Raw genomic sequence first — 15,871 nt, forward strand, 5'->3', positions numbered from 1 at the left:
GATTTTTGTAAAAATGTAGTTTGCTCTCATTATACTTTAGCGCCCTAATACGATTTACAAAGCTTTTTTTTTCTTCTTCTTTGAGGGCAAACATTTGGGGGACACAAAAGAAATTATATTCTGCGTTTGTTCATTTTTATTCAGCACACAGAAGACAAGGCAGACATGTTATGTTATACATGAAAACACAAATCTCAATGGAAAAATGAGCAAAGAGAAGAATAAATCATATTTTCTAAAGCTTTTTACAGGAAATATTTACATTTCACATTTAACCACTGTTTCCATTGATTTAGATTATTTAGAGAGTCTAATACAATCTAACCAATAATGAAGTTACATTTCTTTTTATTTACACTTCATTTGCAAATTCGCCCTTTTTTTTTTTTTTTTTTTTTAAACAAAACCAGAAACAAGTCAGTTATTACTGGGGGAAAAACAAAAAAAAACAAAAATTTTTTACATGGATTATTTTGTGTTTGTGTGAGGAAAGCCACAATCAATGATCAAATAATTTCACAATTATTTTATGTAAAATAGGCACATCGAACTGAATCCGAAAATGTGAATTATAATGGAATTTAAGGAATATTCTTTTATACTTATATTACATTTATATTCTATTGATTGTTTTAATAAGATATTAATCCAAGTTCATTTTTATTTCATTATTCATAATTTCATTATAATAAATGAACCAATTATCCAACAATAGAAATGTTTGCGAATGCATTAATAATCATTCATAAAGTAAAAAAAAAACAATAATAAAGTAAATGAGGTACTGAATATTTTGCTGATATAGATGCAATAAATCAATCAACCATTTATTGAATGACATAAATGAATACATTGTAAATCACCAGATATTGGAAAAAGGCAGAGAAATTAACTTTTAAAAAAATGACATGTAAATGCTCGGCCGACCGTGCTACAAGTATCTAAAAAAAAATAATAATTATTCTACATTTCTATTGAGGTAACTGATATAAATCTAAACGTAAATGACACGAGAAGTGTGAGATATTTTAGGAGTCTAGTCTCAAGCACATTTGCTTGCATCTCTAAAGTTACCATGAAAACAAAAATCTGCGGCTTATCGCAATTTACCAGAATAGAAATGTGCAATTGTTGACAATACGTCATGTTCACCCTGACAAGAATATTACACACATCTTGTTCCTTTCTACACCAAATATGTTCACGGTTTAGCGGGAATTGCATTAGTGCTACCCCGACTTACGACTGACGGCTGAGCGGACTCGTGAGGCTTTCCAGGCGGTTTGGCTGATGAACAATTCTTGCGACAAAAAAAGAGGCTTTGGGCTGTTTATTGACACGCCCGGTTGGTTTCCTCAAAAACTAAACATTAAACAAAAGAGCTAAACCACATCACTGTCTGAAGAAAATCAGCTAGCCTAATGCTATCACAATGCGATGCTGTGGACAGGCTAACGAAATGGCGGACGGTCGAACCTCGAAAGCAACAGATATTTATTTGAACACAAACGGTGCAGCAAGACATGTCGACATTACAGCCTGACCCATATGGATTTGTTTGAGGCCAATGCCAACTCTGATATTTAGCAGAGTAAAACTACGACAACTGATAAATCGGCCCAACATTTTTAACAAATATAAAGGTATTCAAAAAGAAAATGTGTTTTTTTTTTTTTTTTTGCTCGCTTAATGCTTGCAACAATACAGATATGAATTACAGGACCGTTTTACATTTAGTATTTGTTTAACTTTACGACAGAGAATGTTTATCTCCAGCATCTGAAGCCCACTCATAACTGAAAATCACCTCATAACTGGAAAAACTCTTAAGTTGGGGCACTCATAAGACAAGGTCGCACTTTCCAGTCATTGAAAAACAGATCTCGTATTGGATCGCATGGACAGTATAAACCGCGCGGTGTACACTTCGGCAATATCGGAAAGCCACCACATTTATTGCCTTGGTGCTCTTCGCTGCGAGAAGTTCCAAAGTATTTCTCATGCTACATTTGTTTCTTTTCAACAAATGTAATTCTCAAAGCATGGAATATTTTTCTCGTGATTTCAAAAGCCATTTGACAGGACATCAGCTCCTTTGATTCAGTCACGTCTCGGCGACACATTCTTTGTCCGGCGACTGAGTCAACGCGATGATGTTGTTGGTTAACGTTAGCGCCGGTTCTTCCACGTTGTTTGCGTCCGACGCTTCCGAGGGACAAAGGCTGACCTTTGCGCTCTCGCTGCAAGTACGAAGGCTTATAATGACATGAGCATATTCGCCTTTTAGTTTGACGTTTGCCAAGTCGATGCAGTCCTACCTGAATTTGTAGTCCGGAGGGAGGCTCGCCCCCAACCTGTAGCTCTCCCTGGTTCTCAAGATTTGCTTCTGAAGGTCCAAGACGGAGAAGGTGCGACCGTTGGCGACGTAGCCCAAAAACATCAGTCGCCCTCGGATGTACATCTAACATATTGACGGGCAAGGAGATTTGATGTATTCTTCTTTTCTTTTTTCCAATTATTCTCATATTACATTTTTTTTTACTTCTAATACTTTAGCACACCGAGTATCCGAAAATTATGATGAGACTATTATTTTGGCATTAGAACGTGCCGGTGTACCTAATGTTGTGCCCACCGGGCGAAGACACAGAGTACTGACCAGGATCATGCCGGCGGCGACGTTGTGTCGATGCTGCAGCAGGATGTTGTCAACCGGGCAGCCCAACGCCCCCGTGGACACCTCGTACCTCACCAGGCGAAACGAGTCCATCTGGCACTGAACGCGGGAAAACAATGCGTTGATTGAATTATTATTATTGAATTATTTGACAATCATTTCTCCAGATGCGTATTCATTGGCTTATTTTGTTGCTCTAACTTGGGGTACGCTCTGCTACAACGCGGTTCCAGCCAGACATAGGGAGACGAGTGAACCGTGTCACCCAATCCCTAATTTCGATAGCTTAGCAATTAGCATCACGCTTTCCGTCTTTGCCCGTCCACGATGACGTTAAACGATACAAAGGAGCGTGGTAAGAAGTGTAGCTCATTCGCTACCACGGAGGCGAAGATTAGCGACTGACGACGCGTTGACACCGGACACAAAAACAACCGTAACAATCGGCGTTGGGGCCGTGACGTGATTTCCGGAACAAAATACGGGCGTCGTCGGTTGATTTTGACACAACATACCGATCCAGGGAAACTTGTGTTTTTCTGTTCAGACAAAAAATTCAGAAAGTGCGTTTTGCAGTAAGTGTCAGGTCGCACTGAAGCCGCTCACATGTTTTATGCTTGCCAGTTCTTTTTACTTTGACCGCTTCTAGTGTTTGCATAATCTCGCAAATAAACGAGTCGGGCGCGTGAGTACTTTTGCCACCTGAGCGCAGGGCATGGTTCTCTTCCTGTTGCTCCTGCGGTAGAGCTGCTGGATGGCGTCCTGCTCCAGCGTGGCGCCCGGTTTGACGGGCAGCGTGACCACCACCACCAGGATCTGCTGGCTGTACTGCGGCTGGCCCGTGATGAAGGCGTCGTACTCGGTGTCCAGCAGCACGGGCATCAGCGCCGTGCTGCAGCAGCACCTCTTGGGCCCGTGCCCCTTGAGCTGCTTGAGCAGGGCCGCCCGGAGCAGCAGCGGGCACACGGTGAGCGGCACCGAGGGCGCCAGCCGGGACTGCGCGGGGAAGCGAGGCAGGCTGGACAGACGCGAGTCGGGGTGGTCTGGAAGGATCACTAACCTGGCAACGGGGAGTCGGGTTAAGAATAGAACATGCGAAGAATACAGACAATCAACTGCTTCCTCCTATATGGGAATCTGTGTTGGGAATCAGTCACTCAGTCCATATAGCGGACCGGGATCCTTCCTGAAATGTCCACTTCAAACCCCTCTAGAGTGACGAGGGAGTAGGGAATGAGTGAACGATGCCGATCTCTGCTCCCTCATCGCTATATACTGATTTGTACAGTACACTGGACGACAGTATCGAGTTGACTCCAGTGCTGAAACGATGAATCAAATACTCACCGATCACTAAGGGCTGGACTGGAGGATAATCGATACTCACTACACATTGGAACAGCGCTACAAAATGGCGAAGGGCACTAAGTAGCGGCTCGGGATGGATTCCCAACACAGCGCGATGGTCTTACTCCTGTTTGATGTTTCCATGGATGCGAAGGGGTCCGATTTGGATCATACTGTGCTCCTTTGTGTTCTTTGCGGGTACCCTGAAACATACAGAATGAGTTTTTTGCATCTTCACTGACACCCAAATTAACCTTTGACAAAGCTCATTTGTACATAATTTAGATAAAACTTGACCAATTCAATTAATCAAATCCATTTATAGTTACAATTAACAACAACAGTTGAAATTAAAATTGGGATTGAAATTAAACTATAGCTCAATAAATTAAATTAAAGGACAGCATGTTCAAATGAATAAGACTGAAAAATTATTTCATAAATTCATATTGAATTAAGACAAAACAAGATCGTATTATTTCAATTACAGTTACAATTAAGATTACGATCGTTGAAAATTACAGTTATTAAAAATTACACATAATACATAAGCGAGCGGATCTGCTCGTGTCCAGATCTCGTCGCACATAATCATGCTCAGAATCAGAATCATCTTTATTTTGCCAAGTATGTCCAAAAAACACACACGGAATTTGTCTCCGGGAGTTGGAGCCGCTCGAGTGCGACAACAGGCAGTCAATTGACAGGGAACACTTTGGAGACACGAAGACATTGAGGAAAAACAGTCACTGAGCGAGAAAGGCTTGCGAGTTATCTGGTAATTGTGCAAAAAAAAGACGCAAAGTCCTCCAGCACTTAAGAGCAGCTTGAATGGCTAATCTCGTAATAGTCCGGTGCAAGGACCATTGTGCAAAGGGCGCCGAGACTTCAAGGAGCGTACGCAGTTTAAAGTGACGAGTCGTGCGATCATTTGTGACAATGTCGATTGTGCAAATGTTGCAGATGCTCCTCAGTCAGTGTGCAAATGGCATGAGTGGCCAGTATTGGTGCAAATAGTGCGGCGTGGCGAGACGACTACAGCGAGTGCACGAGTAATGTATCGTTGGCCCGACAGAAATGTGACAACAAACTCGAGGGGAAAAAAAAAAAAAAAAAACCTGGCAGCATGTTGCAATGGAATATCAAATAAATAGAAGCGCGCTTACCTTTGCTTGGCTTGAGCTTCCCGCGGTGTTTTCTTAGCGGGCGGCTCTTGTTTCTCAGGTACTTTCTCTTTGGCCTTGGCCGGCTTGGCGCGGGCCCGCTCGGGTGACTTCTTGACGGGCAGCGCGGACGCATGTGCCCGTTTTTTGTGCTTGCCCTTTGGGGTCTTTGGCTTTTTCTCACAGCGCTTGATGCCTGCGTGAGGACCAACATTGTACCGTGACTCTTGCCGCATTACTGGAGAATTTCCCAGGTCCGTGCGCCGGATGCTGTGACATTTGGTACAACTGCACAATCGAGTGAGATCCAATACACGAGATACAGTGAGCCCCGCTCGCCATAAGTAGCGATTTTGAAGCGATCATTTTGAATGGATTTTTACAGCGTACAGGCAAGTCGGAATTTACAGTGGAGCACCTTCGGTGTTGTACCACATTGGGCCGCAACACGCCAGGCAGCACCGAGGTCTATTGGAAGATATGCAGTGTAACAGACGAAGAAGAAGCAGCGAAGGTCCCCAACTAAACTTCAGTAATTGTCGTCGTTCCCACAGCACACAGAGAATATATGCATGCGTTGTTGTACGCCGTTTGTATTTGTTGCTGCTCCGTGTGTTACAATATTTCTCTTAGCCTGTCCATGGCGTTTCACAACATATGTTAGCGTCAGGCTCGCAGACGTTTGTTCAACAAATTTGCATGGTTTGGTTGAACATTTAGGTGTTTAAACATCATGTTTAATTCTCCTTTGTCGAATGTGTTGCTGCTTCAGGTGTTTAAGTAGCTGTTGTTTGTTTACACTGAAATTACCTTAAGATCTGCTCATTCCCGTCAGGAACGGCATTTCGAACTACATGTTAGCATTGAGCTAGGCTAGCGGACTTTGAGTTCGACAAAATGATATGGTGTTTAAATATATCTTGGTGTTAAGAAGTGGTGTATATCTCGGTGTTTCAATATAAAGTGGAATCCAAAGTCAAGTGGGTGTGACAAATAAACATCTTAAAGCAAGCGTGCGCTGCGTCCTTTCAGGAAAACTACGCAAGCGGGTCTTATAGAAAAATGTAAACGGTCTCTTGATAATCGCAGATTCTTTTCGGTGGGGCTGGAATGTATCCCCTGCGATAAACGGCGGTTCACTGTATACCAAAACGCCTGCCTTTACAAAGACATCACTGCTTAGTTTTGAGAGGTATTCATTTCACATGCTGCTGCGTGTAGTCACTAATTCCGCCGAACGTAATATAATAACAACACAACCCGCAGCATCGTGAGTGAGAAGCGACAGGTACCGGTGGCGGCGCGATAATAGTCCAGCCACGCGTCCAGGACGTCTCGTACTTTCTGCTGAAGTTTGGTCAGCTCGCCAATCACGTGGCATCCTTTCTTCCAGCGCGCCGACACCGTCCCCTCCGCCTCCGGGAGCAGCTGGTCGGCCTCCTGGGAGGGCACAAGGTCATCCCAGCCTCGACACTTGTGCGCTTACGTATGCTCGGCATTATGGACGCAGACGGCACGCACGGTCGGGTGACATCCGATACGAGCCAGATTGAGAACGCTACCATTACTGCTAATCGAGTATTATTCGTATAATGACAAACGTCTATATAGTACTGATGACAATTTTCATAATAGCAGTAATTATTATTGTTATATATGACAATTTTTAGAACAACAGTAAGAAGTGTTAACAATGTGCAAATCACGTGTATCGTGAAATGAACACAAAAATATAAAATTTAGTGCCCGCGAGTTAAAAGAATAAACAGGATTATATATTTACAAATTGATAGATTAAAATGCAAACATATTAATAAAAATAACAAGTAGTAGTAATTGTAGTAATAATAATAATAATAAATTACTTTTATGATAATTACATTTTTTTATTCATTTTATCATTATAAAAATAATGAAATTATCAGTGACTACTTCTCCTCATGATGTTATAATGAAAATAGTATGTGTAAAAAAATGTACAAATTAACAGCATCATGAATTAAACAAAAACAATCTTCTTCTCCTTTGGGCTTGTCCCTTTAGGGGTCGCCACAGCGCGTTATCCTTTTCCATGTCAGCCCATCTCCTGCATCCTCCTCTCGAACACCAACTGCCATCATGTCTTCCCTCACGACATCCATCAACCTTCTCTTTGGTCTTCCTCTCGCTCTCTTGCCTGGCAGCTCCATCCTCATCATCCTTCTACCAACATACTCACTAGTTTCTCCTCTGGACGTGTCCAAACCATCCTAGTCTGCTCTCTCTAACTTTGTCTCGAAAAACATCGAACCTCGGCTGTCCCTCTGATGAGCTCATTTTTAATTTTATCCAACCTGCTCACTCCTAAAGCGAACCTCCACATCTTCATTTCCGCCACCTCCAGCTCTGCTTCCTGTTGTCTCTTCAGTGCCACTGTCTCTAATCCCTCCATCATGGCTGGCCTCACCACTGTCTTCTAAACTTTGCCCTTCATCCTAGCAGAGACTCTTCTGTCACATAACACACCTGACACCTTCCTCCACCAGCTCCGACCGGCTTGGACCCGTTTCTTCACTTCCTGACCACACTCACCATTGCTCTGGACGGTTCTCTCTCATTTTTGTCATTCATCAACTCCTCGAAGTATTCTTTCCATCTATCTAGCACACTGCTGGCACCAGTCAACATATTTCCATCTCTATCCTTAATCACCCTAACCTGCTGCACATCCTTCCCATCTCTATCCCTTTGTCTGGCCAACCTGTATAGATCATTTTCTCCTTTTTTAGTGTCCAACCTTCCAGAATTTCTCTTTCACCTCGTGGTCACATCCTACCTGTGGGGCATAGCCACTAATCACATTACACAGAACGCCCTCAATTTCAAGTTTCAGCCTCATCACTCGATCTGATACTCTTTTCACTTCCAAGACATTCTGAGCCAACTCTTCTTTAAAAACAACCCCGACTCCATTTCTCTTCCCATCAACACCATGGTCAAATAATGTAAACCCTGCCCCTAAACTCCTAGCCTTACTGCCTTTCCACCTGGTCTCCTGGACACACAATATATCAACCTTTCTCCTAATCATCATGTCAACCAACTCCAGAGATTTTCCTGTCATAGTCCCCACACTCAAAGTCCCCACATTCAATTCTAGGCTCTGTGCTTTCCTCTTCTCTTTCTGCCGAAGAACCCGCTTTCCACCTCTTCTTCTTCTTTGACTTCGACCCACAGTAGCTGAATTTCCAATGGCGCCCTGCAGGTTGACGGTGCCGGTGGCGGACGTCGTTAACCCGGGCCACGACCCATCCGGTATGATATTCTTTGGCTGAACGCTCATATATGTTTGGCAAAGTTTTAAGCCGGATGCCCTTCCTGACGCAACCCTCTGCATTTATCCGGGCTTGGGACCGGCCTACAGTTTGCACTGGCTTGTGCCCCCCATAGGGCTGCATTAATTAAGCAAAAACACTAAAGAAATCAAATGAATAATGTCCTCACTACAGTTAAAAAATAAACAATAGTATATCCTTACAATATTGGTTTATTGATCGCTTTATTTGAACTTGTAAACAGAAAAAAACCTGAGATAAATGAAAGAAAACTCAGGAAAAACTAATAAAAAAGCAGCAATAAATGATATAATTCAGCACAGTTTACATGTTCAAATGGAGAAGTAAAACTATTTCATTTAAAATAATTTAATTTTGACAATATGGTAATTAATTTGGTTTTTTATGTAACGCAAACCACAACCACTGTAATAAACAGATTGTTCAATTAGCACCCAATATTGTCACTGAAAACAATTGATTAGTCCCTTTGTTGAGACAGAAATGTCTGATACAGCTAAAATCCAAAGAAGGGAATCAATCACATTCGAAAGTGCTGGTGTACCTAATGATTGTGTCCGGTAAATGTAGAGCGACTCAACAGTGAGAGAGTTTCGATTTCAACCTCAAATGGTCATTATGATAAATGGAGAGGAACGTCTTACTGTAAACTTACTTTTCAGAATATTTATGAAAAGGCTCGCAATGTTTGTCAGTCTTACCGCTTCCTTTGCGGAGTACGGGAGGGCCGAGAGCGGGAGCTGAACTTTGTTGTCCTCGCACTTGAAGGACAGCACAGCCGACGTGCCGCTGAGCAGTCGCACCGAGATGCCCTTTGCCAGCTGGAATACACACACACACACAAAAAGTTGCAAATTTAGCATGGTTTACAAGGTTGGAGGAATGCTTGAGGAATTGGAAAAAATTGTCACTTGACCATGTCGTTTGTCTTGCATATTCTATAAAAAGATGCAAGTACTCGTGAAGCGCCTGAAGAGACATGGGCGGGTTCCCGTTTCAAGGTTTACAGCGGTTGGTTGTAAAAAGTCAGTTCCAAAACCACTAAAACAGGGGTGTCAAATTCATTTATGTCACCGGCCACTTTGTAGTTACCCTTTCCCACAGAGGGCCATTATGACTGCGAAACCATATCAATAGTTCATCGCCTCATATTATTGCATATACTCAACAAATTGATGGATAACTTGTTTTGAAATCAGAAGGATAATAGTTTGTTCAGCCATTGTTCAAGTTACTGTAAAAAGGCGTTTGGCAACGCCCCAAAATTCTTTTGCAATGTGACAATTTGCACATTTTGGTACAGATTTCAGCAAGAATCGTGGAAGTTGACACACATAATTTGCTTCACGGGCCGCATAAAATGCGGATCTGGCCCCCGGGCCTTGAGTTGGACACCAGTGTGCGCACTAAAACTTTGTGCAACAAATTAATATATGACCGTGACGCTGTCTTGAAATGATCGCTCGCAACCAGCTACGAGCGTTAGCGTCTCTGCAATTGGTAGAATAAGTACTGTAGACGCACTCACGAGGCCGATAACTAGCTAACAAGCTAACTAGCGTGGCTAATGTCAATACGGTTCTGCTCTGACGTTACTTCACAAAACGGACGAGCAGAGAAGTAGTTCCTCATTTCATGAGAAATAAGTACTTTTACTGCTTTCCTCAATGTTGACTTTATTTAGAAAACATCAATTGTTTCATTTCCTTTCACATTTACTAATGTACCAAACATGCTATATGTTGTTCAACAAACACAATACTGTAGATTGTGTTCGATGGAACACAGTTGCTGATATTTTCATGTGAATGGCGTCCCATAGTTGTGTTTTTTTTTTTGTTTTTTGTTTTTTACAACGTAGAACCTGATGCAATTAATTCTAAGATTCACCTTGACGACAATCTTCTCCTGCTGTTCATCGGCAGGCTTCCAGCTCCACTCCTTCTTGAGATTGCCTTCCCGGTCGCACACGAAACCGCCGTGCTGGTCCCACAAGGCTGTCACCGCAGAGCTGGAAGCGCATCGTTTTAGTAGAAAGCGGGCGTGCGGTCGCGTCGCAAAAATAAAGGGCGCCGAAGCCACCTGACAGGGTGCGAGACGGAACCGTGGCCGAACATGGTGACGGTGGCCAGGATGACGGGAGTGTGGCTGTCGGTGAACACGTTGGTGCAGAAGCCTCCCGACGGAAGACCCGAGTGGCTGTGGCACACGGCCATGTTGCCTGACGGGTAGCTTGAGGGTCCGGCGTTAAGGGCAACAGAAACCAACACCATCAAAAGCCCTGAGCGACCAAAATTCTTATTTTTATTCCATGAAATTGAATGCTATTCCCAACAGCGGATTCTCTTCCTTTCGTGCCGTTTCTCTTGGCTGCACTGCTTCCAGTCTGTGTTTGTGGATGTAAGATTGTTTTTGTCCAATCAGATTTCAGCCTTGATATGTTGCCACGTCAATGTAACCTGCCAAGGGCCTTCACAACCACTTGTGGAGGTCTATAGGAATCTGTTGCTATATCGCAGATGTTTCTATTATACACATTTTTTTCAAATGTCTTATATGTTTACAATGTATGAATAATTGTGTTTAAATAAGTTTCAATGTGATTACAGCATGTAGAAGGACTATTTTAGGGCTTAAACTAAAGTTTTTTTCAGTTATTTTTATTCCCTACATGCTTGCAATTACGTGTGTTCAAATTTAAATGTGTTTAAAAAACGGTTTCAATCAATTTGAATGTGTCTAAACTGTGCGGGAGGAGCATTTAATGGATTAAACTAAAAATATGTAATTTTTTTCCCCTATGGTCTCTCTAAACATTGCGGAATTATATCGTGGAACGTAACTGGAAAGCGATCCACACACAATAATAAGTTTCATAATCAACATCTCTTGTGAGCATTATGTATTTTCAAAACCGTTTTTGTCATATGATTAGATAAATATTGACTGCGAACTCTGCCATTGCAGTTGCATGCTGTTTCATTGGTTTTTGTAAAATAATGATGGCTTTTAGAATTGCGACAACATAGTGGTGCTACAAAGTCGGCACTGAAGGCCCAGCAACAACAAAACGCACTGCAAAGGATACAAAATGAAGGAAGTTCCATTGCTGATCCTGCAATGTAGTCTCTTCAGCGGCGGTTTCCGGCAAGGAGTCACGTCATCGACGACAGTGTCGGCTTCACCGGTCACCGCACTCTTCGCCTTAATTCCCGACTTTGCGTCGACATAGTGACGGAGGATGGGCGAGCTCGGCACCTGATCGACCACTCGCGGTTTTATGCTGCGAGATGGAGACGGAGGCACGTTCGTGCTCAGAATAATCGTTTGACTGCAATTTTGGAAGTTACATTACAATACATTTACTTTAAGGTAAACAAATTCAATTAAATGTGGTTCAATGTAATATGGGGCAAAATGACCATTTCAACAAATTTAAACTTGAAAACTGAATTGGAGTCTAACAAAATGAGATTGAAAAAAAAAAAAAAAAAAAAGAACATTTTCGACGGTGAAATGCTAAATTAGAATTTAAATTTCTCTTTTGTCCGCACAATTTCCCGACTCTCAGTCTGGCCCGGTCGCTATCCCCCAAATAGCGCAGGTCCACTTGTCTCTCCGTATGTAGCGAGGGGAGGTCCGTGCTTTTCAGATGACACACTGGACAATATCGAACCTAAACGCATGAGGTCTTATTAGGAACTCACTGCGGACTTCTGCTGGCCTTCAGTCTCTCCACCACCCACTGACACAAACCCCTGGAAGGAGGCGTGTCTTCACCCAAGGCCTGAAGCGGCAGAGCGAACCAATCTGGACACACCACAAGAAGAGTGACACATTCGGCTGACGGACGGCGCCGTCGGGCGAGCGAGCGCTCTGCCACCCACCTGGATCGCGACTGCTGCTGGAGATCATGCTCTCATCCGTGGGTGTGGGGCTGAGAGCTGCGTGGGTGCAAAAAAGGAAAAACAGACACCACACACAAACCAATGAGAAATCGGTTATTGCCAAGAAAAGTGTGGGTGTGAAAGGATCCCCCAATGGTGCGATGAAAAGTGTAGGTTTTGAAATACCCACATTCCCCACAAGGGCGATCAAAAGTGTATGTTGAATATTGAGGGGTGGTGAACCCTTTCACTGGGTAAAGTGGGGGTGATGAAACACCTACATCAACGTGGGTGGGGGGGAAGGGTGGGCTCTTAACCTTTTCCCCGGAAAGACTGTGGATGATGGAAGCTCCGCATCCCACACGGGTGGAACAAAAAGTGTTGGCAATAAAACCTGTCATCGGGAAAAGTGTGGGAGTTTAAACCTTTCACCGCAAAAGGTCAGGGTGTTGAATGACTGACATCCCTGAGGGTGCGACGAAAAGTGTGGATATTGTAACCCTTCATTGGAAAAAGTCTGGGTGTTTGAAACTTTCACTAGTGAAAGTGCGAGTGTTGAAAAACCCATATGCCCCGCTGGTGCAGTGTGGGCGCGGAAAACTTTGAGTGACCCATATCCCTCTTACGATAAACTGTATCATCTGGAAAAGTGTGGGTGTTTGAAACTGACACGCACATAACCACACGGGTGACAAAAGGTGCGGGTTTTGAACCCTTTCACCTGGAGACGTGTGGGATATGAAACACCCACATTCCACAGAGCTACGACAAAGAGTGTGGGGGTGGAAACCTTTTGATGGAAAAGTGTGGGTGCGAATGACCAAACGGATGTGGGTGTGGCAAACGTGTCAGTACTGAAACCTTTCATTGGGAAAAGTGTGGGTGTTTAAGCCTTAGAACAGGGAACGTCTGGGTGTTGATAGACTCTTATCAACCGCTGGTGCCACGAACGTTTTTTTGTGTATGGGACCCTTTCACTGGGAAAGGTCCGGGTGTTGAAACCTCCACTTCCCCCGTCAGTGTAAAAAAAATGATTACTATTATTGAAACCTTTGTTGGCAAAAGTGTGGGTGTTCTTTGCCAGTATGGCCTTACCGGACACTTCGTTAGGTACAGCTGCAGCTTCTAATGAAGAAAAAGAAGACACCATGAGGCTTAGATTTGATCGTCAAATGTGACACAGTTTTCCAAATAAGACCTTGAAGCGCCACCTTCTGGTGCAATCTATTTGTTAGTTACACTTTTGAACACAGAGACGAACATTGACTTTAGTCGCGTCTTTATAATTTCACTCTCTTTTCAGGGAACATTCACATACCTGGTTTGTCATAGGAAACGATATCGTCTAACCTGCGCGTATTTGTCATTAGGTCAACAGGGTACGATGTTTTCCACATGCTACACGTACACAATGCAACTTATTGTATTTTGTTATCAGTTTATTATTTACAAATGACAAATATGCGGTTAATCACTCTGCCGACTCAAGTCGTGAGTGGTTAAAATGATATACGATGGGAAAACGGTGTCCATTTCCACAGAAGAAATGCACTCACGAGAGAGCGATAGAAAGCCAGGACAAACATGTCCTTACCTGTTGTGTCTTGATTTGCTTTTGCGGCTTTCTTTTGCGACTTTTTCTTCCTGCCCGCCTTGTGTCGGGCAGCGGCATCTTTCGCCGACTGGCGCTGCTTGAGCGCCGCGTCGGCCGAGTAGTTGAGGATGTCCGCCACCTGCAACGCGGCGCCCCGGTTGCGGTACAGCAGGCGGCCCAGTTCGTTCAGCAAGCGAGGGGCGGCCCGCTTCTGGCTGGCCAGCGGGTCCTGCGTGTCGTCTTCCGCCGACTCATCTTCGCATGTTTCGTCCTTTGTGCCCGTCGATGTCTCGAGAAGATCGTCACTTTTGGCTTTTTTCAGGAGTTTTAGTTGTTTGCCATTTTCGGACCTGTCGGGCGAGACAAAAACTGGCTGAGTAGGTACACTGACACAAGCTCAAAACACCCTTTGCACGGGAGACAAAAAGCGTGGGTGTTGAAACGTTTACCCGGGAAACGTGTGGCCGTCGACGACGACGACGACATCATCCACCTGCTCGGCAGGTGCGACGGAAAGCGTGCGGATTCAAACTCTTCGCCCAGGAAATGTGCGGGTGTTGAAAAAGCCACATGCCCGGCAGTTGTGACAACAAGTGTGGCTGTCAAAATTGCGGGTGTTCAACCACCCACATGGCTCAATGAAAAGGACGGGAGTTGAAACGTTGAAAAACCCACATCCTCACAGGTGCGACCAAAAAAAAAAAAAAAGAAAAGCCTCACCGCCCCTAAAACGAGCACATTTCGCCGTGGCGAGAAACGTGCAGTCGAGAGGTTCTGGTACATCTCCATTTGTACCGCTGCACAATGTACAAGATAAATATAATAACGAGGAATTTTTTTTGAAGACACCGAAAGCTTACGCAACAGCTCTCAGCACGCCACAATCCGTGTCAGATCGTGCACGTCTTCCTACCTTTTTTCCTTCTTCTCGTCTTTGGGCTTAAGCACGTTCACAAGTTTGCCCTTCTTACTTCGCGGCGGTGCAGGCTGCAAAAAGAGGAGAGGGGAATATGTTTGAAGAGTACCGGGTCGTCGTATGGCGTGCGCGCCGGGGAGAGCCCACCTGGTCGAAGAAATATATCGGTTGAGGGGACGACGCCGTCAACGAAGTCATGTGGAGGGGGGGGGGGGAACTCAGCTGACTCGAGCTTGGACTATGACGGCGGCTTCTCTCACGGGTGGAGGCAGGCGGCGTCGAGCTGCGTCACCAAGCGACACAAAGCGGCCGTCGTCAGAACACTTTTCGCTGCCGAGTTCCACACACGGGACTCGAGTGATACTGCGATCGCGGCGAGACACTTCCGGGTGCACGCTGCAGCGGCCGTCGCATCGTGACGTCATCTGGCGGGTCCCCAGAAGAACGCAATCCTGCCTAGCAACAAGGAGCCGCCGAAACGTGTGACGTAAAATGGAAATGGAGGTTTCTCATCCATCCATGTGTTAAATCACCCACTTCCTGCAGGTGTGACGAGAAGAAAAAAATATGTCCAAAGTCTCGCTGAGTAAAACGAAAAGCCAGGGTGTTGAAACACCCACATCCACCGTGGGAGGGATGAAAAGTGTGGGTGTACAAAACGCTTCACCGAGAAAAGTGTGGGTTTTGAAACACCCGCGTTCTCAAGGGGGAGAAAAAACAAACAAAAAGTTTGGCTGTTAAAACCTTTCCCCTGAGAAACTGTGGGTGTTAAAAGATCCACGTCCTGACTGGAAGTGGTGAAAGTGTGGGTATGGTTATCCTCCCTTCATTTCTTGCGCTTTTTCATTTTCCCTCTGAAAGGTTGTGTGGCTCGCATGCAGTACACACTGTGGCCACTTGGCGGCTCGCAAGCGTCTCGCTGTCTCTCTCTCTCTTGCTCTTTCTTTCCCTC

General features: G+C 44.4%; 1 protein-coding gene across 3 annotated transcripts; it reads right to left on the bottom strand.

Annotated features, from left to right (window-relative positions):
• Positions 1-113: 113 nt before the first annotated feature.
• Positions 114-15,300, bottom strand: LOC133402836 (uncharacterized protein C3orf20-like). Of its 3 annotated transcripts, none has more exons than XM_061677023.1 (17): positions 15,067-15,300; positions 14,917-14,990; positions 14,004-14,353; positions 13,505-13,534; positions 12,410-12,466; positions 12,230-12,332; positions 11,611-11,805; positions 10,605-10,754; positions 10,413-10,533; positions 9,224-9,343; positions 6,480-6,627; positions 5,191-5,383; positions 4,150-4,227; positions 3,380-3,737; positions 2,660-2,776; positions 2,319-2,461; positions 114-2,240 (listed from the first exon to the last, which is right to left on the bottom strand). In XM_061677023.1, the coding sequence occupies exons 1-17, from the start codon at positions 15,115-15,117 to the stop codon at positions 2,105-2,107; spliced, it is 2,424 nt and encodes an 807-aa protein (XP_061533007.1). In that variant the 5' UTR covers positions 15,118-15,300; the 3' UTR covers positions 114-2,104. The 3 variants fall into 3 exon arrangements, with proteins under 3 accessions (XP_061533007.1, XP_061533008.1, XP_061533006.1); XM_061677024.1 differs by having other exon boundaries at positions 2,319-2,386; positions 3,371-3,737; XM_061677022.1 differs by having other exon boundaries at positions 3,371-3,737.
• Positions 15,301-15,871: the final 571 nt, after the last annotated feature.

Source organism: Phycodurus eques, chromosome 5, assembly GCF_024500275.1.
Source record: "Phycodurus eques isolate BA_2022a chromosome 5, UOR_Pequ_1.1, whole genome shotgun sequence".
Taxonomy (NCBI): Eukaryota; Metazoa; Chordata; class Actinopteri; order Syngnathiformes; family Syngnathidae; genus Phycodurus; species Phycodurus eques.